The 23,681-nt window shown below is 47.3% G+C and overlaps 1 protein-coding gene across 2 annotated transcripts in view; it reads left to right on the forward strand.

The window, feature by feature from the left end:
- FHAD1 (forkhead associated phosphopeptide binding domain 1) overlaps positions 1–23,681 on the forward strand; it is a 142,534-nt gene that overhangs the window by 45,064 nt on the left and 73,789 nt on the right. For both annotated transcript variants that reach the window (XM_027603961.2, XM_027603885.2), the window contains exons 5-7: positions 8,348–8,615; positions 17,665–17,774; positions 21,590–21,808. In XM_027603961.2, coding sequence (XP_027459762.2) covers positions 8,348–8,615; positions 17,665–17,774; positions 21,590–21,808 — 597 coding nt within the window. The remainder of the gene's footprint in view (positions 1–8,347; positions 8,616–17,664; positions 17,775–21,589; positions 21,809–23,681) is intronic.

Genomic DNA, 23,681 nt, shown 5'->3' on the forward strand with positions numbered 1-23,681 from the left:
CATAACACCTCTCATTCTGACGACATCCTGTTGCTTGTGCTGAAGTCTCAATAAGCATATTTTCCAGGAAATTTTATTGTTTGCAAGTGTCAGAAACCCAACTCAAACTAGCCTAAGTTGGGGGGTGGGGGGGCGGGAGGAGCTCATGTAACTGAAAAGACCAAAAGTACCAACTTCAGGCCCAGCTGGATCCAGGTGCCCAAACAATGGTCAGGAATCTGTCTTTTTCATCTAGCTTCACAATCTCAGGCAGTCCCTTGCCTCACCTGTAGTGAGGTGGCGGCCAGCATCCCCAGCACCCTCTAAATTTAGCAGTTCCAAGAAAAGTAGAAATGTCTTAATTAGCTTGACTTGGACCACATGCCTATCCCTGAACCAGTCACTGAGGCCAGGGACAAGGAATGCTCTGATGGCCAGGCCTGGGTCATGGTCTCTTCCCTGGAGCAGAAGGGATCAGCCCCACCAGAATTACATGGACCAAAAGTGTGGGGCGGGGGGTAGGCTGTCTGCTCCACAAAAATTAAGGTACCCATCCAGAAGATGGAGAAATGGATGCAGGGTAGGCAAAACAAACAAACAAACAAACTCCAGATGTCCGTGACATTAGGAAGCATTCCCCCTGCCTCAACTAAACCTTCCTAACAGGATTGAGAGTAGGAATTTGGGGGAAGAGGGAAGGAAATGAGAAACAATCCACTTTTCCATTGGAAAAGCCCCAAGCCGATCCCCAAGGAAGCAGAGTAGCTCGTTCCTCCCCTCTGGTGAATGGGTGTTATGAGAAGCTCATGGAGTTGGGGGGCTTATTGGTCCATCCTGGAGAAGGGTGGCATTTCCATCTTCATGGCACCTTTGCATAGATTCCATGCTTGGGAAGATGTGGCTTTACCTGTCCCCAGGCTTGAGGGACCAGTGACCAAATGGACGAGAGAGCTCTTCAGAACAAACCTCTTGCAAGGCAAGCTTTGTCATCCCCAACCTGATCTCATAGGTGTGCTTTTATGAATCCTGTGGGGACCTGCTGATGTGATGAGGCGCCCTGAGGCCAAGTGTTTCTTGTCAGAGGAGATTTTCTGAGGCCAGTGGCGTGTAGGGCCTGGGCAGCACACGCCTCAGGAGGTGTCCTCAGCAAAAACTCACACAAAAGGACTCTTGAGGTCAGTGTTGTCATCAGATGTCTACCGGCCACCCAGATGACATCAGAGGGCAGGGTGGGGACGCAGAGGGAAGAGCGCAGGTGAAGCCTTAGCATCCAGGCGAAACAACCCAGCCCAGGAACCGAGGGACCGACCGTGGCTGCTTATGGTGTCCTCTGGAAGCTCACTCTATGATCACACTAGAACCACCTTGCTGCTTCTCTTTTCTTAACTTAGTGTTAAGGAAGTCTCTCAATCTGGCAAGACTGACCTGAAACAGACCTCATGTAGAGGTAGAAGAGGCTATTTGCAAAAATCTGGGTCTTTTCTCATTAGACTCTATTTCCCATTTTGTGGACTGACCAGGAAGCTAGTTAGAAGGTGAAAGGGAAAACTGGAGGCGCCTGGGTGGCTCAGTCAGTTAAGCATCTGCCTTCAGCTCAGGTCATGATCTCAGGGTCCTGGACATGAGCCTCATGTCAGGCTCCCTGCTCAGTGGGGAGTCTGCTTGTCCCTCTGCTTCTCCCCCCTCCCCTGCTTTCCTTCTCTCTCTCAAATAAATAAAATCTTAAAAAAAAAAAAAAAAGAAAGAAAGAGAAGAAAGGGAAAACTCTAGGCTAGAAGACTTACAGACAATGGAGAAATTCAATGGGCCAGATCTCCTTTTTAGCCCAGCTGGTAAAAATCCAAATGAATGATTCTTATGAACCCCTCAAACAGACCGCCTTTCTGAAGCTCCAAAAATTATATATAATGTGTCAGGTCCCTGTTCCAACTGCATAATCCTGATTTCTCATATTGAAAGTCTTGGACACAATTTCTCCTTTTCTGGGGAACTTAGAATTATTACCCCGCTTGGAGTTAGTGCAACACCCCAGGAGCTGCTGAAGTAGGGAAGGCTGTTGGCCCGGGTGCCAAATAGTGCCCCCTGCTGGCTGTTGGCGCTAACGTCTGTGTTTTCTAGTCTATCCCGTTGAGCCTCCTTGCTGTGGTCAGTGTGACTGTTTTCCACCTTCACCCCTTCCAGTCATTACAGTTGTGTAGCTACAAGAGTAAAGTTTAGTAAACTTTATTTAGTAAACTTCTGGGCCTGGAAGCAGTCCCAGAGAACTCTCCCATGAGTAAGCTACATTAGTAGTTGCATAAGGGTTTTGTAGGGTTTTCTCCTGGTAACTCAAAGCCTTTCTCCGCCCCCCCCCCCCAGGAAATAACATTTTCATTTTGGAATAATTTATAGATTTACATAAAAGTTGTAATGATAGTACAGAGAGTTCTTGTATACCTCTCCCTCCATTTCCCCCATTTTACATTACCATGGTAGAGTTTTCCAAACCAAGACACCAACATTGGTCCATGATTATTAACTGAACTTCAGGCTCCATGACCTAACACAGGGCACCATGCTGCCTTTCATCACTATGTCTTCTTAACCTCCTCTGGTCTGGGACAATTTCTTGGTCTGTCTTCCATGACCTCAGTAGTCTTGAGGAGTACTGACCAGGGGTCATTCTCCAGGATACCTGATTGGATTGCATTGTGTTCATATCTGATTTGCCTGATCCTCTTCTCTTATTAGACTGGGGTTATGGTTTTCAGAAAACATGCCACAAAGGTGAAGTGTCCTTGTCACATATTAGGGGGGACCCAATACCCACATCACATCCCTGGGGATGTTAACTTCTTCACTTGGCTAAGCTGGTCTTTGCCAGGTTTCTCCACTAGAAAGTTACTACTTTTCCCCTCCCGTACTCTAGTCTTTGGAAGCAGGTCATGTGTATAACCCACCCCAAAGGAGAGGGGAGGAAGGAGCAGACAGTGGGAATCAAGCTCTACCTCCTGGAGGGGGGCCTATCTACATATGCTAAACTCTTCTCTAAGGAAGATTGTCTCTCCTTCCCTGTTTACGTATTTCCTGAATCATGTATTTATATCAGTATGAACTTGTGTATATTCCATGTATACTTTGGGTTATGATCTAATACTACGTTATCTGTCTTGCTGCTCAAATAACTCCAGCCTCGGCCACTGGGAGCAATTTGAGGTTGGTTGCCATGTCCCTTGACAGGTCTCCACCCTTGGCTTTGGAGGACCTCCTTACTTTCCACTATTATAAGATGAGCCAGGCTTGTGGTGTATTTTCCCCACCCCACCTCCAGAATCAGCCAAAGGCCTCTTTACTTGTGCTCTGTCTGCCAGTTGTCCCATTCAGTTCAGCCAGCCGACACCCACAGCACGTCCCAGGCACAGTTCAGGGTGCTGGGCACAGCCATGCTCCACTGGAAAATGTTTACCAGCCAGCTCTCTGGAAAAAGTAAAGTATGCACGTAGAGCGTAAGGCTTACTGATGGAGAGAATGTGTAACACATTCTCTACAAATAATAATAAAATATACACTGCTCTTTATCGTAAGTTACATATAGCCAATCGACCCTCACAGAGCGCTTTCACTGACAGGCTGAATGCTCACACCCACAGCCAACTTACCTTCACGACTGACAAGAGAGTGTGTTCCCAACCTGAACGTGGGTGGATATCTTTGTTTGCATCCACGAGTAAGACAAAAGTGAAACAAGAAAGATGTATGTTGGAACTTCACGTGTTTATCAATGACCTCTTTGCTGTACCAGATAATAGTTTTTTAATACTTCCTCAAGAACTATTTCACCAATTTTACGTGCTACTCATAATTTAATGGCTCTAGACATAACATGCTTTTATATAATTTACATTGTTAACATTTTCACCAGAACCTCCTTAAGTGTAGACGGTCAGCAAAACAAAAAAGATCAAGCTCTGATTTACAGTATGTCCTGATTTCTGTGGTATAAATACTTCCATCAAGGCCAATGTCAAGCGACCAGTGAGACCTCACTGAATACAGAGATGCAGAGAGACGAGTGGTAACGCACACATATGTAGAGTTAAATAACCTCAAGAGCATGGATAATAAAAAAATATAGTAAAATAATTAGGAAGAGTGAGTTTTAACTATCTGTTACCTTTGTTTCTAATATCATTTAATTATATGTTTATGTAATATGATTTTTATTAATGGCTGTGTCTCTCAACCAGCTCAAGAAATTCCTGGGCATTCAGCAACTGGCTCTCATGAGCTGGTAGCGGCTGGCTCCAGCACATCTCTGGTACAGAGCACATGCCCCCGTCCTGCTTGCGTGGAGGCTGGTGTCCTCTGAGTCACATCCAGCGTGTGCCATATGAATAACACTTCCATAAAAGAGTTGTCAGTGTTCCTAGAAAATCCTGTTTCCAAGTACCCCTTGCAACATCATGTGGTTCTTCGCACCGTTTCTTTTTTACCTTCTTTCTTATAACTCAGAAAATCTCCTATTCCTCACTAACCGATCATTTAAGACTTTTTCGTGGGTATAGAAAGCAAGGATAAAATCATGACTTTGAATAACCTCAAAGCTCTGAGAGCATGGTGTTAGAATCAAACTGCATCACTGCTTCCTGGCTGTGGGACCTTGGGCAAGTCACTTAACCTCTCTGAGCTTCAGTTTCTTAATCCACAACATGGGGCTAAAAATGCCTCCCCACCTCCGAGATTATCCTGGCGATCAGATGAGAACACATATGTTCAGTGCACAGCACAGTCTCCGGCACATGTGTGCCTTCTCGACATGGTGGCTCATGGCCATAGAAGTATCGGCAATTACAAACAACAGAGCTTGTGACGGCCTCTCTAAGGGCAAGGTCTGTTTCACTTTCTACCCAGCTTCCAGGGCTTCCTGGCAGAATGTGCGTGTCCTGTAGGCACCCTGTATCCAAACTACCTTGATTACTTTAGAGTGTCCCATTCAGCCTGCACCTTTTACAGGGCTAAAAGCAATATTGGAAAGATAACACAAAGAACAAGTAGATAATCTGAAAAAAAAATGGATTATGTTTTCTTGAGTAAATCATTGCCAGGTGTTTGTTCAAGCTGATATAAATTCAGCAGTGGGTGTGTCATGGTTAATCCAGGTGGTTGACAACCTGCTATTTTAGAGAGAGTGTGGAAGAAATCAGGAACATCACATATGCTCCCTCAGAAACAAAACAAAAAAACATGCAACATGCCATATAGTCAGAGAATGGGGGCAGGGGCAGGACAAGAGAAAGCATTAGCATGTATTTTTAAACTAAAGTTTCTAAAAACAGACTTGTTGATAACTGACCTTGACCCCAAGCTCTGTGTACATTCTAATGTGAGCACAGCCCAGAACCAGCTTTTTAATGTGAGTCTTTTTGTGTTTGCTTTACCCATGCCTATTTCCGTATAGTTACCGGCAGCCATTTCTGAGAAAACCTTGACCTTGCCTATTATAGAGCAAGCAGGCAAACCAGAAAAAAATCAACTTTAACCTTCCAACTAAAGCCATCCACAATCAACAAGCTTGAGAAAGAAAACAAAAAGCTTTATAGTTTTATTTTTGAACCCAGAAAGCCGATTGGAGTCTTTGCGGCATTCACGAGTCTCTGGTTCCTCCCCGTTTAGACACCCTACGGTTAGGGCTCTGTGCGGCTCTAGCTAGCTTCATGGGGCTGAGCAGCTCAGGGCACCCAAGCCAGGGCTCAAAGCGAGCTTCCCCGCGTGCACGTCGACGTTCACAGCAGCATGGTCACAATAGTCAGAGTGGAAACAACCCAAGTGCCCTCTGACACTGAACGGATAAACAAAATGTGATGTATACAAGAAGGAAGGGGATTCTGACACCTGCTACAAGGATGAACCTTGAGGACCCGCTGCTCAGTGAAATAAGCCAGTCACCAAAAGACAAATGCTGTGTGATTCCACTTACCTGAGGTACCTAGAGAGTCAAATTCATAGAGACAGAAAGTGGAATGGTGGGTGCCAGGGGCTGGGGGGAGGGGAAAAGGGGAGGTGTTATTTCATGGGGACAGCGTTTCAGTTTTGCAAGATGGAAACTTTCTGAAGATCTGTCTTCCCAGCAATGTGAGTGGCCTTAACACTCCTGAACCCTGCACTTAAAAATGTTTAAGATGGCAAATTTTATGTTATATGTGATTTACCAAATTAAAACAGCAACAGCTTCCATCTCTCGGCGCCTGGGCCCCACTCCCTCATGGGGGGGGCTACATTCTCGAGTCTGGGAGGTCCTTCCAGATCCTGGTGTCCAGCCACGGGTCCCACGGGTCCTCCGATTGGATCACATGCCCCACTACTGGACCAATCACGATGGCCAGGGGATGTGATTGGCTGCGTGTGTAGCCCCACCCACAACAAGGAGCTCGGCTATTGGGTGGGGGATTCCCCCGGAATCTCCCAAATAGACCCGAGTGGGTTCTGGCCTGAGCGCTAGGGAAGTGGAGCACTGGAGACCGCCGGTGTGTTCACTCCTGCTAGCATCCTTGCGGTTGGTTAGCGGTGAGCAGGTTACCTGAGGACCCCAGCACGAGAGGGAGTTCCCCCGCCCCTGCCAGTAACCTCTAGATTTGCTCTCCAGCAGGCTGGGGGTAAACCACACTAGAATTTACCCTTTGTCACCTTCGGCCCATTCGTTCAATAAATATTTATTAAACTGGCGGGAGAAGTTATAGGAGTGACTGAGGCCAGAGGAGGGGAAGGGACAGGGTGGATGGAGAAGTCAGGGCAGGAGTCGGCCGCGGAGAGTGAAGACAGGAGGAAGGCACAGACAGAGAGACTAAGGTGTTGACAGTGGAGAGAAATTCGAAACTGCGCAGAAGGTAACAGATTCCCGGCACCCTGCCAAGTCCGTTCCAGAAGTAGATGTAAAGTGGGCCAGTAACATTAGGAATGCTGGGCCAGATGTCTCCAGGCAGTTGGAGCTTGGAGCTTGATTTCCCCCCGAACACTGTTCTCACCGGCTCCAAGAAAGAGTCTTCAGAGGGAACGCACAGGATCCTTGACTTGCTGGGAAAAGACTGGAGCTAAAAGCTTGGTTCAGGGGCCTGAGTGAGCCGGAGAGCCTTCCTGTTGAATGAAATCCAACTGAAGCTCTGCAAGCTGGTGCTCATATTTTGGAAGAATCTGTTTCTCTCTGTGTGCCTCTGAACTCATATTCTCTCCAGTCTACAGAAGGAGAAATGTGAGCTAAGGGGAATAGATGTGTGGCCCTACGTACGTCCTGACAAACATTTGAACTTAGTGTGTTTTTTCTGCCAAGAGAAGGGAGTGAGGGTTGAGAGACAGCAACAGAGACAGGGGTCATCAGACCTCCATCCCAGTTCCCTCCCCACCACAACCTGAGCCTGAGTAAATTCCTTAACCTCACCAAGCCTCAGTTTGTAAAGTAGGAATCAGGAGACCTGAAGGGCTATTGTGAGGAATGGATAGGAAAGAGCAATAAATGACAGCCCGCCCCAGTGTCATTGTTTAACCTCTAGACACAGGGAGAAGCCACCACTGAGGCATTAAACCCAGGCACAAGCCAGGTGTCAGCCCCTCTATGTGCTTGTCCGAGGTTAGATGGAGTTGGGCTTGCTTCCCGATAACAGTGGCTGCAGACATCTTCTACGGGTCAGATGCTGAAACATTCCCTTGGTAGATATTTACAGAGCATCTCCCAAGAATCAGGTGTGGTAGACATTGAGGTTCAAAGGTTAATGAGACAGTTGGGATTCCTGTCATCCCCCAGAGCTCTCGGCTTCGGAGGACAGATGGCGTAGAAGTGCCCAAGAGATGGGCAGTGTGGATGGAAAGAAAGCGGGCTGGGGGTCCTAGAAAGCTGGGTGTGAATCTCAGTGATCTGTTCACTCATTCTTTCACCCAGTATTCGAGGGCCTGCTCTGTGTGTGCCAGGCACTTATTCTAGGTGCTGAGGATACAGGGGTGAGCAAGATAGATAAAAAGCCCTCTTCTTTTAGAGGTGACATTCTGCCAGCTCAGAGGTTCACCGGCAAATCTGTGATCTTGGAAAGTCAAGAGGTCTTGCTCAGCCTCAGTCTCGTGACAGAAGAGTGTTGGGTGTATTAAATAGGGCAGTGCACGTGAACCTCTTGCCAGGATGCCTGGCATGAAGGCTGCCCCCGATTAATGGTGGTACGGTAGTGTGCAATGTGACCCATGGTAGGGACCGCCATCCCAAACTTGGGGAGAGTCTGGGAGGGCTTCCTGGGGGAAGAGACTTATAAGGTGAGCCCTAGGGCAGCAATTATAGGGCTGGGACAAGAGTGGAGACCACCCCCCGGCAGATCAGAACCGCCTCTGACCCTCTCGTCTGCCCCTGCAGGTCTCCTTCCCATGGATGAGTGGTTCGGTACCTTGGCCAAGACCACAGCCACCTCGAGCCACACAGCAGTCGAAACAGTCACCCTCACCACCACAGATGCCCTTCCGCCCAGGCATCTGGCCACCACCAGTGCAGAGGAGCTGGTCCCAGGGGTTTCCCAGACCCACCATGGTCCCGCCTGCCTCCCACAAGCGGCCTGTGAGTGCTGGTGGGAAGATGTTCTCCTTTGTAGTGGATGGCACTCACAGGCCTCCCATCATCAAGCAAGGTATTCATGCGCGCTTCCCCTGGTGGCTTTGGGGATGGGCTTAGAGCCACAAGAGTGGGTCTTGATTTTTGCTTATTTTCTCCAATTCTAAAAGTAGAATGCATTTAATTGTGAGGAAATCGGGGTTAGGGTTGCCTGGGTGGTTCCGTCGGTTGAGCTCTCAGCTCAGGTCTTGATCTCAGGGTGGTGGGTTCAAGCCCCACGTGGCAAAAGTCCAGGGTGGAGCCTACTTAAAAAAAAAAAAAAATCAGGGATAAAGAGAACGTAAGAAAATAGTTAAAGACCATTTGTCACCCTCATCACCCAATATCCCCTGTTGACTTTTTGGGGCATATCCCTTCAGACTTCGTGCTCTGCACATTGGCACCCATCAGTGTCCCTGTGGCGAGTGTGTGGATGTGGGTGTGTGTCAGTGTGTGTGTGTGCTTATATATGAATGTGTAGCAGGACTGTAAACTTACAGCTTTGACTCACATGTGCAGAAATATTGGCACCTGAAATCCCCCTTGGCCACAACAGCCTTAGGAGGTTTTTAAATATTTTATTATCATTTTACAGGTGAGAGGAGGCTGAGGCTTATGGAGGAAAATTACCTCCCAGATGTGACATAATCAATCTAGTCCAATCTAACATTTTTCGGTCAAATTTAAGGCTGGTTATCTCAGTCACTGTCGCTGTCACTCACTCACAGCCCGGTCACTCTGGGGACCAGCCTTCCTGGTTTCCTTCCCTCACCTCCTTCCCCGGAAGGTCTCGTGGCATTTGGGGAGGGGACTTCCTGTCTGTCACTGTCCTCTTGGCCTCACCAGCAGGTTTGATTTAGTCCCTGGCATGATTCCGGTTTCCTCCATGCCTGTGATGTGAAGATCCCGTTCTCTGTCCTCTGCATCCAGCCCCAGACCCCCTGGAGTTCCCCAGGCGTCTCTGTGGCTTCACAGCCTCCACTGGTGTCACTCAGAACCGTTTACCTAATCACCTCCCTCAGCCATTGTTGTGAAATGTACAAACAGAGGAGTAAATGGAATGCAGTTATATCATCTTCATCTTCATCTTCATCATCAGAGGAACCCTTAGGTGCCATCAACAGCAAATGAAACTACTCAGCCATTTCCCCCCTATATTTTATAAATATGAAAATTTTCAGACACAGCAAAATAAAAAGAATTTGACAGAGAACATCCTACCTAACTGCATCATTAACATTTTGCTGTATTCGGGGCACCTGGGTGGCTCAGTCATTAAGCACCTGCCTTTGGCTCATTTCATGATCCAAGGGTCCTGGGATCGAGCCCCACATCGGGCACCCTGCTCGGCGGGAAGCCTGCTTCTCCCTCTCCCACGCCCCCTGCTTGTGTTCCCTCTTTGGCTGCCTCTATCTCTGTCAAATAAACAAATAAAATAGTTTTAAAAAACCATCTTGCTATACTCTATTGCATATCTGTCTAACCAGCCTTCTACCCATTCATTAGCCCATCTTATTTTTTTGATATGTTTCAAAATAAATTGCACACATCTGTAGTCCTCCCCCTTAATATGTTAATATATGTAACAGTAACCAGAGTTCAACAGTTTTTGTCTTTTTGATGTAAAATTAACATGCAACATATATAAGTTATCAATTGCTGCATAACAAATTCTCCCAAAATTTAGTGGCCTAAAGCAAACACACACACACACACACACACACACACACACACACACACACACACACACACACACACACACACACACACAAAACCCCAAACATGTATTATCTGATACAGTTTCGGTGGGTCAGGAATTTGGGAGCAGCTTAGCAGGGTGGCTCAGGGTCACTTCTAAGTTGCAGGTAAGCTGTCGGCCAGGACTGCAGTCTTCTGAAGGCTTGACGGGGGCTGGAGGATCTGCTTCCAAGATGGTGCGCTCACGTGGCTGTCGGCAGGAGGCCCCACGTCCTCACCATAGGGACCTAGCCAGAGAGTTGCTGGAGAATGCTCATGGAATAGCAGATGGCTCTTCCTGAGCAAGTGATCCAAGAAAGCAAGATGGAAACTACAGCATCTCTTAGGACAAGCCTCCGAAGCTACTCTGTCATTACACAAGTCAGCTCTGTCCAGGTTGGGAGAAGACAGCCCATGGACCTGAATACCAGGAGGCAAGTGTTATTGGCAGCCCTATCTTAGAGGCTGGCTGCCACAGTCTGCCTTTTGGTCCTCAAGGATTCACCCCCCGCCTCCCTTGTACCACTCCCTCACCCTCTCCCGAGTTCCCCCAAAGTCTGACCCCATTCCAGCATCAGCCTAAATTCCAGAATCTAATCATCTAAATCAAGTCCAGGTACAGATGGGGTTCACTAGGTGTAGTTCCTTAAGTTCAGCTTCTCAAATACCATTTCCAGCAATCTGAAGACCTTTGAACTAAAGAGACGGGTCATCAGTCCCTCACACACCCCACATACCCTGGTGGGACAGACATAGCATACTGCTGTGGACACTCCTTCTGTTCAAAAGGGAAAAACAAACACACAGGAGTCCTTGGCCCAAAGCAATTCTGAAATCCAGCCAGGAAAATGTTGGAAGTTCCCTGCTTAAGACTTAGACCTATTCTTGCCCAGAAATGACCCTCCATGGCTCTCGCCTCTGTCCTCTGGTTCCTTGGATCAGCCCTCTGAGTCCTCCTACCTTTTACATGAAGGGTTATCACATGTTTTCAACTGCATAGTTTTATAGTCAGCTACCTGCCTATAGATGTGTGGGGTTCATTGGCTTCTTTTGCTTTTGTGGGTCTCTGCCTTCCTCAGTCCACACCGGTAGTGTTCCTCATTGGGGTTCACCCTACTAGGCAAAAGCCATGCCCACATATTCCTTTGACACAAACCCTCCTCTGCCCTGGGCTTCTGCCAAGAGTGGGAGGGACGACACTTCTTAGAAGCCCCATGCTTTGCCCAGATCATTCTCTGAGACACTGGCTCGGATCGTTCTGCATTCTTGACAAAGGATGTTACAGTCTTACACTCAGCTTCATCTTTGGAGAATGTTTTCCTGAGAGTGCCCTGGATTTGACCTTTGCCCAGAACCTATGTCTTGCATTTCTTTTGCCATGTGGAGAGGCAGGGGATCTTCAAGCCCAACTGAGTCCCAGCTCCTTGTGGTTCAACAGTCCTTCCGTTAGCTTCTGTCCCCTCCCGCATTCACAGTAAGTGCCAGAAGGGAGTCAGGTGGTACTCTGCTTGGGCTCCATCACCCAGTTCGTTAGGAACATTTTCTACTTTCCACATCACCACAGGCAATGTGTTACAAGACTTCCTGCCGCCACATCACAGGGATCCTTATAAGAAGAGAAAGACAGACAGACAGACTGACCAGGGATGCCTACACATGGAGGAAAGGCCATGTGAAGATGCAGAAAGAAAGTAGCCATCTACAAGCCACGAAGAGAGGCCTCAGGAGAAACCAACCCTGATGGCATCTTGATCTTGGACCCCCAGCCTCCAGGCTGTAAGGAATATCATTCCATTGCTTAAGCTGCTCCAGTCTATGGTATTTCATCCTGGCCGCTGAGTTGACCATTGCAAAGTCCATCCACTGTTGGAGAGGACAATCCAAGGGTGTGAATACGAGGAGATATGAACCATTGGTGCCATCTTGGAGGCTGGCCACCACACAATGAAAGGCACGCAGTCCAAATCCTAAAGACACAATGCAGGTACACACATGCTGTCCCTGGTGAGAACTGATAATTATCTGATAAGTTCCAGGAGAGCCAGACAGTTGTTAAAATAGTGAAGCAACTTCTCTCATTTGGCAAATAGTTGTACCTTGAAACTTCTTTTTTTTTTTTAATTTTTTTTTTTTTAAGGATTTTATTTATTTATTTGAGAGAGAGAGAATGAGAGACAGCACGAGAGGGAGGAGAGTCAGAGGGAGAAGCAGACTCCCCGCTGAGCAGGGAGCCCGATGCGGGACTCGATCCCGGGACTCCAGGATCATGACCTGAGCCGAAGGCAGTCGCTTAACCAGCTGAGCCGCCCAGGCGCCCTGTACCTTGAAACTTCTTAAAGCACCTCTGTCTCCCACCCCTGCCACCCACTGCCCCAGCCATCCCGTCCCTCCCTCGGGTTCTCCCCACTGGGACCTCCAAACCCAGCAGCTAGAGGGTTTGTCTTGAACTGAGTTAAGCCAGTTTGGTCACACAGGGCCCTTGGGTTCTCTTTGAAATGTAACAGGAGCCACTAAAGACGTTTGGGGCCCGTGGGGGAAACTGCTCCAGCACCTCCCTGCCTGGGTATAAGGAAAGCGAGTCTCAGATAAATTCTACCCCCATGCAGACTTCCAGTAAACATGCCTTCAATAGCAAAGGGGTCCCAAGCCTCATTCAGCCTGTCCTGTAGGTTTGATCAAGTCCAGGCTCTCTGTCCTTTGAGGGCTCCAGCTGTCACCTGGTAGAAAAGGCTCACTCAAGGCAGCCAGGACAAGGTCACAGGGGCGTCTGGAGTTACTCCCAGAGATGGCATCAGATGGCAGAGATCCAAACCAAGACTGGACACAGGTCCCTCCTGGGGAGCACAAGGGAGGGGCTCCCCAGTACTTCGGCTGACCCTCAGGCAGTTCCTTCCTCCGTCTGACCACTGGGAGCCTGTTTCTAACAAAGAGCATACAAGGTCATGGGCCACCAATTTTACCAATAAAAACCCATCTCTGGCCTTCAGTTTGCTAATTAGGAAAGCCTCAGGTGTCAGAGCTGTCTCTGGACTGTGGCCTGTCCATGTAATGCCGCCCAGCCACCCCAGGCGTGGGGACTCCTGATTAGGGCAACTGACTGCCCCTAGGTTGAAAGGTAAACAAACTGCACATACAGAGCATCAAATAGACTCTGCCGAATATTGAAAAAATAAGCCACAGGCCTTGGGACAGCCACTAACGTGCCCCAGGGGCCTCCAGAACTCGGCTGGATGTTATAATCAAAGCCCGAGCCATAGAATTATTATTTTTTTAAAATCTCACTTCTCCCATATTCCTTTAAAAAAAAAATCCAGTTATAGATGTTGGCAGGAAAGGAGATATCAAGTAAAGAAGGAGAACAAAAGGGGAGAGTGTTCCAGGCATGTGCTTTCTGATGGGGCAGCCACCAGCCACACAGGGGCTGAGCTAAGGCGGCTCATGGGACAGAGGAACAAAATGTTTAATTTGCATTAATTTAAATTTCAAAACCGATACCTGATTCAGTTATTGGAAGGTTTAAAGTATGCCCAGAACATCTTGAGTATGCAAATCTGCTTCTTCCCAACAGTAAGTTTTGGTGAAGCCCAAACACAGATCAAGTCTTCCTGTTGAAAATGCAGCTTCCAAATTGAGGGGCGTTAGAAGTATAAAAGGAACCCTGGATTTCAAAGACTTGGTGCCCAAAGGAAAAAGAATGTAAAACACCTCCATCGTTTTTGGTCTTGATTACGTGTGGAAATGGTGATGTTTTAATGTACTGGGTTAAATAGAATACATTTCAGAATCAGTTTCATCTTTTTACCTTTTTAATGTGACTAGTGCTAGAGGAGTTTAAATTCTCTTATGTAGCTCCCATCAGTTTTCTATAAGACAGCGCTGCTCAGTGACATTCCCCAGGAAGCCCTTCTCTTGCCCCTTATTCTGTTCCGCACTGGCCCTTCCCCCCACACTTAGCGGCAGCCACCTTCCAGAATTCCTGGGGAGGAAGCAGGAAGAGTATTCCACAGAGAGAGGGAGTCGCCATCTTGGTGCTTTGGGCCCCGGGCCTGCTCCCCACATGCAGAATACTGACAGAACATGGGAGGCCCATGCTCAGGGGTGGTGAGAGCACACCTGTGTCCAAGCTTTGAGGCCAGCACACCCAGCAGGACTTCTTCCCTAAGCCTTTTCTGTCCATAGCGCTGTTGGCCTCCAGCATGGACACAGAAAACCAAGTGGGTGTGTAGGTGGGTAAGTAGGGAGCTTTCTTTTCTCGACTATTTCTAGGGAGACCAACTGGTCCTGGTTTGCCTGGGTCTTTGCCAGCTTTGGTACGGAAAGTCCCCCCTCCCAGGAAGCCCCGCAGTGCCTGGCAAACCAGGACAGTTGGTCACTTTACCGGTTTCATCAGGCAGTGGCTGAAACTCCATCGAGTGAATCCCAAATCCAGTCCTTGGCAATCAACAGGAAGGGAGACAGTCCATGGGACACAGTCCATGCAAAACTGGTCCTCGTTGCCGTGTTTGTCACAGTGAACCAGCTCCTAAATTCCTCACTCACAGCCTCACTCACGTGTTCACCACCGGGGAGGACCTCCTACCTGCGGGTGCGTGCGCCGGTTCTGGAGCCAAACCGACTGGGTCAGACCTGACTGCCCCTTACCAGATGCGTGGCCTCCATCTCTCTGCACCTGGGCTTCTCAACGTGGCTGTAATAGCACCTGCCTCACAGCGGACTTTGTGAGCCCCAGCATTGACTTACAGAAGGCACTGGTGGCCAGCAAGCCTTTCGTGAGTTATTGGTTAAGAGTGGGCCAGGCCCTGAGCTTTTTGTTCTTAGACAATACTCCTGAGCACCTTTCCCTTTCCATGAGCGCATCACAGAAGGGAGACAGGTGAGGGCTTGGCCTCTTTCCAGCTCTGTGAGCTTGGGCAGAGGTTTTCTCTCTCTGTGCCCGTTTACACATCTGTCAGATGGGATTAGCCAATTCATTTTAAGGGGCACAAACTGAGACATGGTCCCCAATCTCACAGAACTTACCATTCAGTCAGGGAGACCGACATTAACAAAAGGATCACAGAACAACATCTATAAAATGGTAACCATAACACTCGGCAGCAGAGATGCCCAGTACCCATCGGCTCGTGACTATAAGGCCCCGACTTAGTTGGGGGATCAGGAAGGTGTCCCCGAGGGAGTGACACTCAAGCCAAGCACTGAAAGGCAAGTGACCTTCACAAAGTGCAGAGGGGAGGGAAAAGGTGGAAGGGACAGTGAGTGTGGCAAGGGTGGGTGGTGGGTAGGACGAGTGGGAGACGTTGGGCAGTGTGGCTGAAGAGTGCGCTCCCGGAGGAACATGGCCTGAGACCCTGTAAAAAGACCCTATAAAAAGAGGGAAGTGATGGCAGGTGTTAGCCAGAGAGGGGATGTGACCCAAGGTCCAGCTACACCAGGAGGCCTATTCCAGCCTGTTCTGGTGCAGATGCAGGGAGGGTGGTTGGGAGCCCAGGCCCCTTCCATGTGCCCAGGAAACACTTTGGCTGAGGCCACTCATCCAACACGCAAGGCCACACATTCGCCAGGCACCACAGGCCTTTGACCATGTCCACTCGTGATTCTAGAGTCCACAAACACGGTCGAGACCTAGGGGAGAAAATCTTTGGCTCTGAAATGCATAAATAAAAAATGCGGAATCAAAGGGAATAAATGATTGAGTAAATGTCCACAAATGTGACGGTGTGTACTTCATTAATTGTTAATGTTAACATTCATTAATGTTTCATAGCCTTCGAAAACAATTGGTTCAATTTCTCACTTCACAAGAAGACAAGAATGTGCAATGATTGCCCAGAAATCAGTCAGTTGGAAATTTAAAACATGCCGCTTAGAGCCAAATGATCTCAAAAACAGAAATATAGAAATCTTTTCAAAAGTTTGTACACCCCCCCAAAAAAATGTATTCAGTGTTAATGTGAGTGGATCATGGTGTGTTTGATGTGATACAGAGTGGGACCTCCAAACATAACGATGCCAGGACTCCTGAAAGTCATGAACAACCCTTGTAATATTGTGGGGAAATAAGCAAAAAAAAAAAAAAAATTAGGAAATCCTGAATGTCTATCAAGCGGATCCGAGTTAAATATGTTTGGCACATTTGTACGATGGACTGCAACACTACCATTAAAAAAAATACAGCATAGGGGTGCCTGGCTGGCTCAGTCAGTGGAGCCTGCAATTCTTGATCTCAGGGTCATGGGTTTGAGCCCTAAGCTGTGTGCAGAGATTGCTTAAAAATAAAATCTTGGGGTACCTGGGTGGCTCAGTCGGTTGAGCTTCTGCCTTTGGCTCAGGTCATAATCCCGGGGTCCTGGGATCCAGCCTCCCATGGGGCTCCCTGCTCAGCGGGAAGTCTGCTTCTCCCTCTCCCTCTCCCTCTTCCTCCCCCAGTTTGTGCTCGCTCTCTCTTGCTCTCGATCTTTCAAATAAATAACTAAAATCTTTTAAAAAAATAAAAATAAAATCTTAAAAAAAAACAGAACACAGTATAAATAATGAAGGGGATTAAAAGGTACAAACTTCTAGTTATAGAAAAAAAAACACACACCATAGCATATAGCTACAAATATTGACATAGGAAGATGTTTCTGATATATTGTCAAGTGGAAAAGCAAGCCGGGGAAAAATCTCTGCAATAGAAATCCACTTTTGTTTTTTTTAAGATATAATTGCAATAAAAATCGCTAACATTTCATGTTTAATGTTAATATAATGCTCAGGGGTAGGAAACTTCTGTAAAGAGAAGCTTTTTCTGCAAATATTTTCGGCTCTGTGGGCTATATGGTCTCTGTCACAGCTACTCAACCTAGCCTTTGTAGCTGGAAAGCAGCCATAGACAATAGGCAAATGAATGACTGTGGATGTGTTTCAGTAAAACTTTATTTACAAAAACAGTTGGGAGGCCAGATTTGTCCCTAGTGCCATAGTTTGCCAACCCCTGCTCTACTACTTCATTTAATCCTCAAAGTGTCCTTTATAACAGAGACTGTAACATGTAAGTTATATAACCAAGGCTTAGAGAGTAAATGACCTGCCCAAGGTCACCAGCTCTTACATGGAATAGCAAAAAGCCTAGAAAGGGGCACACCAAAGCGAATCAGCACGGCTAACCCTGGAGAAGAGGGAGGAGGCAGTTCTTTCCCTTTCTGATACTTCTGTAATGCCTTCTTCATCGCTTTGCCATGAACGTAGACACCGCTTTACCATTTTTAATGACAGCAGGAAAAGAATTAAGAAGGTGGTCTAAAAAGATCCTTCTAGACCTCAGGGTCACTCACAATGTCCTGTGTGCTCTCTGTTGATCTTGGCGTTAGTGTGGACCAATGCTGTGGAGCTGTCGGAACAGTCAGTGGTCGAAGGAATTTCCGGGGCAGGACCTTCCAGGGATATTTATGTGGACCAGGACCCAGCCCAGCAGGATAAGGTGAGGCGTCTACAGCAGCAAGAGAGACTGCAGAGGGATTGTCTCTTGTTCTCTGTGGTTCTTTTTTTTACTACTTCCAAGAAACCACCTTTTACTCCCAGGACATTCAACCAAAGGTTTGGTAACTGCTCATTTTATCCCAAATAACAACATCTACAAGCACAAAGTATTGAGTACCTACTGTGTGCTGGACTGTGTCCTGGGCCCTTGGCATTCAATTAGCTCAGTAATCTTCACCATCCTCAAAATAAATGTTACCACCCTCACTTTACAGAGGAGGGAGCCGAAGCTCAGAGAGGTTCAGTAACTGGCCCAAGGTTGCACAGCGTGGGGGGCAAACCTGGGATTCAAAGCTAAGCCTGGTTAATTTGCAAGCTGGTGCTCCTGGCTCCCACACAGTAACCGCTTGGTCGACCATGAGCGGCAGCACAGTGGTGGGGAAAACACGTTTCCTGGCAGGAAGTAGTGAGCAATGAAGTTGACGACTGAGGGAAGACAGAGGTTTGTTGAAGAACCAGAGAGGTTTAGAATGAAATGGGAATGGGAGGCAGAGCAGGTGAATTCAAGCCATGCTGGGAAGGGTCCAGGTTGATTTCTCCCTACATAGACACAACCTGAAATTATCCTAAAAGAAGCAGTCCTGCGATACCTTACCTTCCTTAAAGACCGGGGCCTGAGCCTGCAGCAATTCCCTGAGTCTGTGAGGAGCAGAACCACGTGGGGTCCAGACTGGGAGTGGGAATCTGCGACTTCAGGTGGCAGGTGTCCCAGGACCAAACCTTGGAGAAGTACTGCAGTGAGGCGAGAAGCCAGGCTCAGACGCTGTTACCAGTTTTCTCTTGCTGTGCACAAGCCACCCCAAAACTTAGTGGCTTAAAATGGCAATTTATTGGGCACCTGGCTGACTCAGTCAGTAGAGCATGTGACTCTTGATCTCAGGGTCATGAGTTCAAGCCCCATGTGGGGTGTGAAGCCTACTCAAAAAAAAAAAAAGACAAAAAAACAAAAAAACAGCAATTTATTACTTCCCAGAATCTACAGGTTGACCTGGAATGTTCTTCTGCTGGTGTCCCCTGGCTTCGCTCATGCAACTGTATAGTCAACCAGTGGTGTGGCCCAGCCAGTGGTCTCGGATGGCCTCATTCCCATGTCTGGGACCTCAGCCAGCATGCCTGGAGTGATAGGCCTCTCTTCACACATGGTTTATCGTCTGGGGCTGCTTCACAGCATAGTGGCCCCAGGCTTCCCAGAGGGCCAGAACAGAAGCCGTATAGCCTTTTAAAAACTTGCCCGGAGATTGCTGCACATCACTTCTGCCTTATTTTATTGGTCAAAGCAAGACACAGGACCGGCCCCGACTTAGGGAATGGGGAAGTCAATTCTGCTTGATGGCAGAAGCTGCAAAGCATTTGTGGTCATTTTTCAATCCACCCCAGTTTTAAACTGGAAATAGGATGCAACCACATTTATAATTTTTTTTTCTATTTATAAGCCATTTATGCCCTGACTTTCCAGGACTCCTTCAAATGCAAGTGCCAATAAACAAATTAGCTTAAGCAAAAAAAATAAGCATTTATTGGCTCATCTTCTTGGAAATTTAGAAGCCCACTAGCTTCAGGCATGGCCAGATACAGGAGCTTAAGTGAGATCAAAACACTCCCTACCACCAATCTCTTCCCTCTATTTCCCTCGGATTTTGGCTTTCTATAGCACACAGGCTTCCACGTGTTGGAAAAGACAAACTCAGGTACATAAGCCCATAAATTTAAAGTTTGTGCTCCAAAAGGAGGCATGATCCTCTCCCTCTGTGATAGATGCGCGAAATCTCTGAGAAAACCCTGAGCTTCCTCACGACAGGAACCCTGTCCTTCCATGGGTTGGGGAGCTGGAAGGTCTTGAGGCTGATTGGGTAAAGCTCCCCAGGAAACGAGTTGGCCTACAAATTACTCATTTACCTCCTTCCAACCAGTGGGAAATGGTTGGAAGAGCAGGGACTACTTTAAAAGCAGAAATTCTGTAGCTACGTTTGCAAATACATCTGGGGACTTGTTTTTCAGTTTTTTTGGACATTTTATTGATGACTTCTGGTGAAAAGTTTGGGGAATTTTTTTTTTTCTTTTTGGTGGGGAAGCCTAACAAATTCTTTGTCTGTAGAGCTCTTTCTTTTGGAGAAATGGAGAACTGGGTTAATTATACCTGTGGGTAAAGTCAGCCAGCAATATTTTTTCCCTGACCCAAAGTTGATGAGCCCACACGAATAAATCACCACTCTTTTTTTTTAATTTTTTTGTTATGTTAATCACCACACATTACATCATTAGTTCTTGATGTAGTGTTCCATAATTCATTGTTTGTGCATAACACCCAGTGCTCCACGCAGAATGTGCCCTCTTTAATACCCATCACCAGGCTAACCCATCCCCCCACCCCCCTCCCCTCTAGAACCCTCAGTTTGTTTTTCAGTCCATCATCTCTCATGGTTCGTCTCCCCCTCCTACTTACTCCCCTTCATTCTTCCCCTCCTGCTATCTTCTTCTTTTTCTTTTTTCTTAACATATGTTGCATTATTTGTTTAAGAAGTACAGATCTGTGATTCAACAGTCTTGCACAATTCACAGCGCCCACCATAGCACATACCCTCCCCAATGTCTATCACCCAGCCACCCCATCCCTCCCACCCCCCACCACTCCAGCAACCCTCAGTTTGTTTCCTGAGATTAAGAATTCCTCATATCGGTGAGGTCATATGATACATGTCTTTCTCTGATTGACTTATTTCACTCAGCGTAACACCCTCCAGTTCCATCCACGTCGTTGCAAATGGCAAGATCTCATTCCTTTGGATGGCTGCATAATATTCCATGGTGTATATATACCACATCTTCTTTATCCATTCATCTGTCGATGGACATCTTGGCTCTTTCCACAGTTTGGCTATTGTGGACATTGCTGCTATAAACATTGGGGTGCACGTACCCCTTCGGATCCCTACATTTGTATCTTTGTGGTAAATACCCAGTAGTGCATAAATCACCACTCTTACCTCGTTTACTTACAGACTCGGTTACCTGGAGTAAATTTTTACATGAATAACACAAAGAGGCAGGAAGTACCAGAAGGGAGGAAAGGGAAAAGAAATATTTCAGAATGTGTTGAGTTTTTTAAGTTAAAGAATAGTCCTCATTATACGCAGGATGTGGTCAAATAGAATGTCGTTTTCCTAACTACCTTTCCTGGGTCCCCACTGGGCTAGGCTGAATATTATAAACAAAAATATTATAAATAGGGTGCCTGGGTGGCTCAGTTGGTTAGGCGACTGCCTTCGGCTCAGGTCATGATCCTGGAGTCCCGGGATTGAGTCCCGCATCGGGCTCCCTGCTCGGCAGGGAGTCTGCTTCTCCCTCTGACCCTATCCCCTCTGATGTGCTCTCTCTCTCTCTCATTCTCTCTCTCAAATAAATAAATAAAATCTTTAAAAATATATATCATAAATAAACTCCCTAGCAACAAAAGTTCCCACGTGGGGTGGTTGTTCTCAACATGAAAGTATAATTTCACGGGAAAGGAACTTTTCTGTGAAGTATAAACACCTATTACAGGAGTCTATATACAAGTATATCATTTTCGCCAAACTCTTGTCTCTATGAGGTTTTCCAAGTGACGGAGATAACCTTGAAATTACGTTTTTTCCCCTCCCCACCTGTCCTCACCCTCCCCAAAGAATCACACCCCGTTTTCCCTACATTTTTAAAAATGGGCTCAGCCTTGCGCCCCGGACCCACACCTACTAAACTCCCCATCTGGCCTCCACCCAGGATGAAATCATTCTGCTGCTGGGGAAAGAAATCAGCCGTCTCTCGGATTTTGAACTTGAATCCAAATACAAAGACGCCGTGATAGCGAAGCTGCAGGATGAAGTGGCCAGCCTGAGTCAGAGGCTTTCGGAGTCCACCTCGTCCAGGCAGAGTCGGTTCCAGGATCTGGATGAGGACATCGATGCCAAACGCAGAGAGATCCAGAGCTTGAAAAACCAGGTAGGTAGGACTCGGAGACACATTGATGGAGGCCTTAGAGTCAGGACACAGGGCGACAGCTGTCGGGGAGAGCCAGGGAAGCATGGAGGGGAGTCACCCAGATGGAAAGAAAAGGGATGGTCAGCGCAGTGCTGTGGGTATGAGCACACATCCCAGGAACTGGGGGCGTGGCAGGCTCCTAGCCCAGGAGAACCACGTTCACTTTTGTTAAGCACCTACAGGGAGCAAGCTTTGGTGTAAGTGCTATAGATGCATTGGCTCACTTAAACCACACGGTCCTCTGACATGTACCATTCTACAGATGAGGAGACTGAGGCAGGCTTGGGGACGCCCAGGAACTTGTTCAGTTCACACAGCAAGTTAGAGGGGGCGGTGCAAGTTGAACGCAGGTCTGCCTCCTTGCAGACCCTATGCGTTCACCCCACCTACCCAGCTCCATCGCTTCAGTGACTGTCTCTCACCCCCACCCCAGCCCCAGCCAGAAAGAGCTGTAGGTAGTCAGCTGGAGAGGGGGAGAAGGGATCCCCTGTTTTCCGAACCCAATCCCGAAGGCAGTTGCTGGCTCACTTGCAGGGAACTTCCTCAAACAAAAATTCTCCATGCAGAATTTCTACATTATCCTTGAGACTAACTAGATCCAAAAAAAATTTTTCCTCAGCTACTTTAAAATTGGCTATTGATCTCGTACATAAATTACATGTCAACAGAGTTGATTTAAAACAACAACAACAACAAATTGGCCACTGATGAATTGTGGCCTCGGTGTATACTGTTGCTTAAACCTGTGGACTCCCTATGCTTGGCGCCTCTATTCTCTGTTTTCCTGTTCACTGCCTTTCCCCTCCTCTAAGCAACTCAAGGTGCGTGGCCTCGATCCGAGAAATGGTGCCCCAGGAAAGGACTCAGGTTGTGCGTGGTGAACCTAGGAGATTCTACCAGGAGACCGTGAGAGCAAAGAGTGGGCCCAGCTACTTTCTAAAACACTGATAGGACCGTGTCCATTCATTTGTTCATTCATTCATTCAAGTAAGGTTATTGGGTGCCCATCTTGTGCCGTGCTCTCTTCTGGGCTCTGGGAATTCAGCAGAGAACAAGGCAGGTATGATTTTTGCCTTCTCCCTTTATGTTCCAATGAGGGAGACAGAATTAATAAGTAAACAAATATATGCTCTCATATTCAAATGAACAAATGACTCTCTGTCGGACATGTTTTGGGAAAAACAATGGAAGTAGTAGATCCTATAGGAATTACTACTTGACAGCTACCTTGACAGGAAACTGACTCCTTGACGGGCATCTTGTTCTTGATCTGAACCCAATTTTGCCATTGGACAGGGTACTATCTCTTCCGGCTATTCTCCCATCTCAGAGCTCTCCTGAGTGTAAGTGGCGTGCCTTGTCCAGGTCCGCGGACAAGGGTGAATAATTCCCACATAATCTTTTTTAGTCAAATATATTTGACACGAAACGTGTAATCCTCACGTATCTTTGAGCATCCGTAGGTCACAATTCGAGTCTTGTTTAAAGTGGCTAGTGATATCTGGGGGGAAAATGTTCACAAAGAAAGTATCTAGAAATACACTGATTCATCATACTGTCGCCACCCCCCACCCCTGGATCTTCACTTGTAACTGAAAGAGAGTATTTTGTAACAAGGCATATCTGAACTGGAAGCTGCCGTTGGTCTGAACCCAAATCTATCCGCTCACATTGTCGTTTTTTAAATATTCTACCGCCTGCAGAACATTCAGCCAGAAGTATAAGCCACGTGGCTGGTTGATTTATTGTTCTGATTACTTTATAATCATCAGGTCCCCCTGAAAGTGTGTGCATCAGGAGGGGCTCTCAAAGGTCTTCCATCCACTACAGTATC

The sequence above is a fragment of the Zalophus californianus genome, chromosome 4, assembly GCF_009762305.2.
Source record: "Zalophus californianus isolate mZalCal1 chromosome 4, mZalCal1.pri.v2, whole genome shotgun sequence".
Classification (NCBI taxonomy): Eukaryota; Metazoa; Chordata; class Mammalia; order Carnivora; family Otariidae; genus Zalophus; species Zalophus californianus.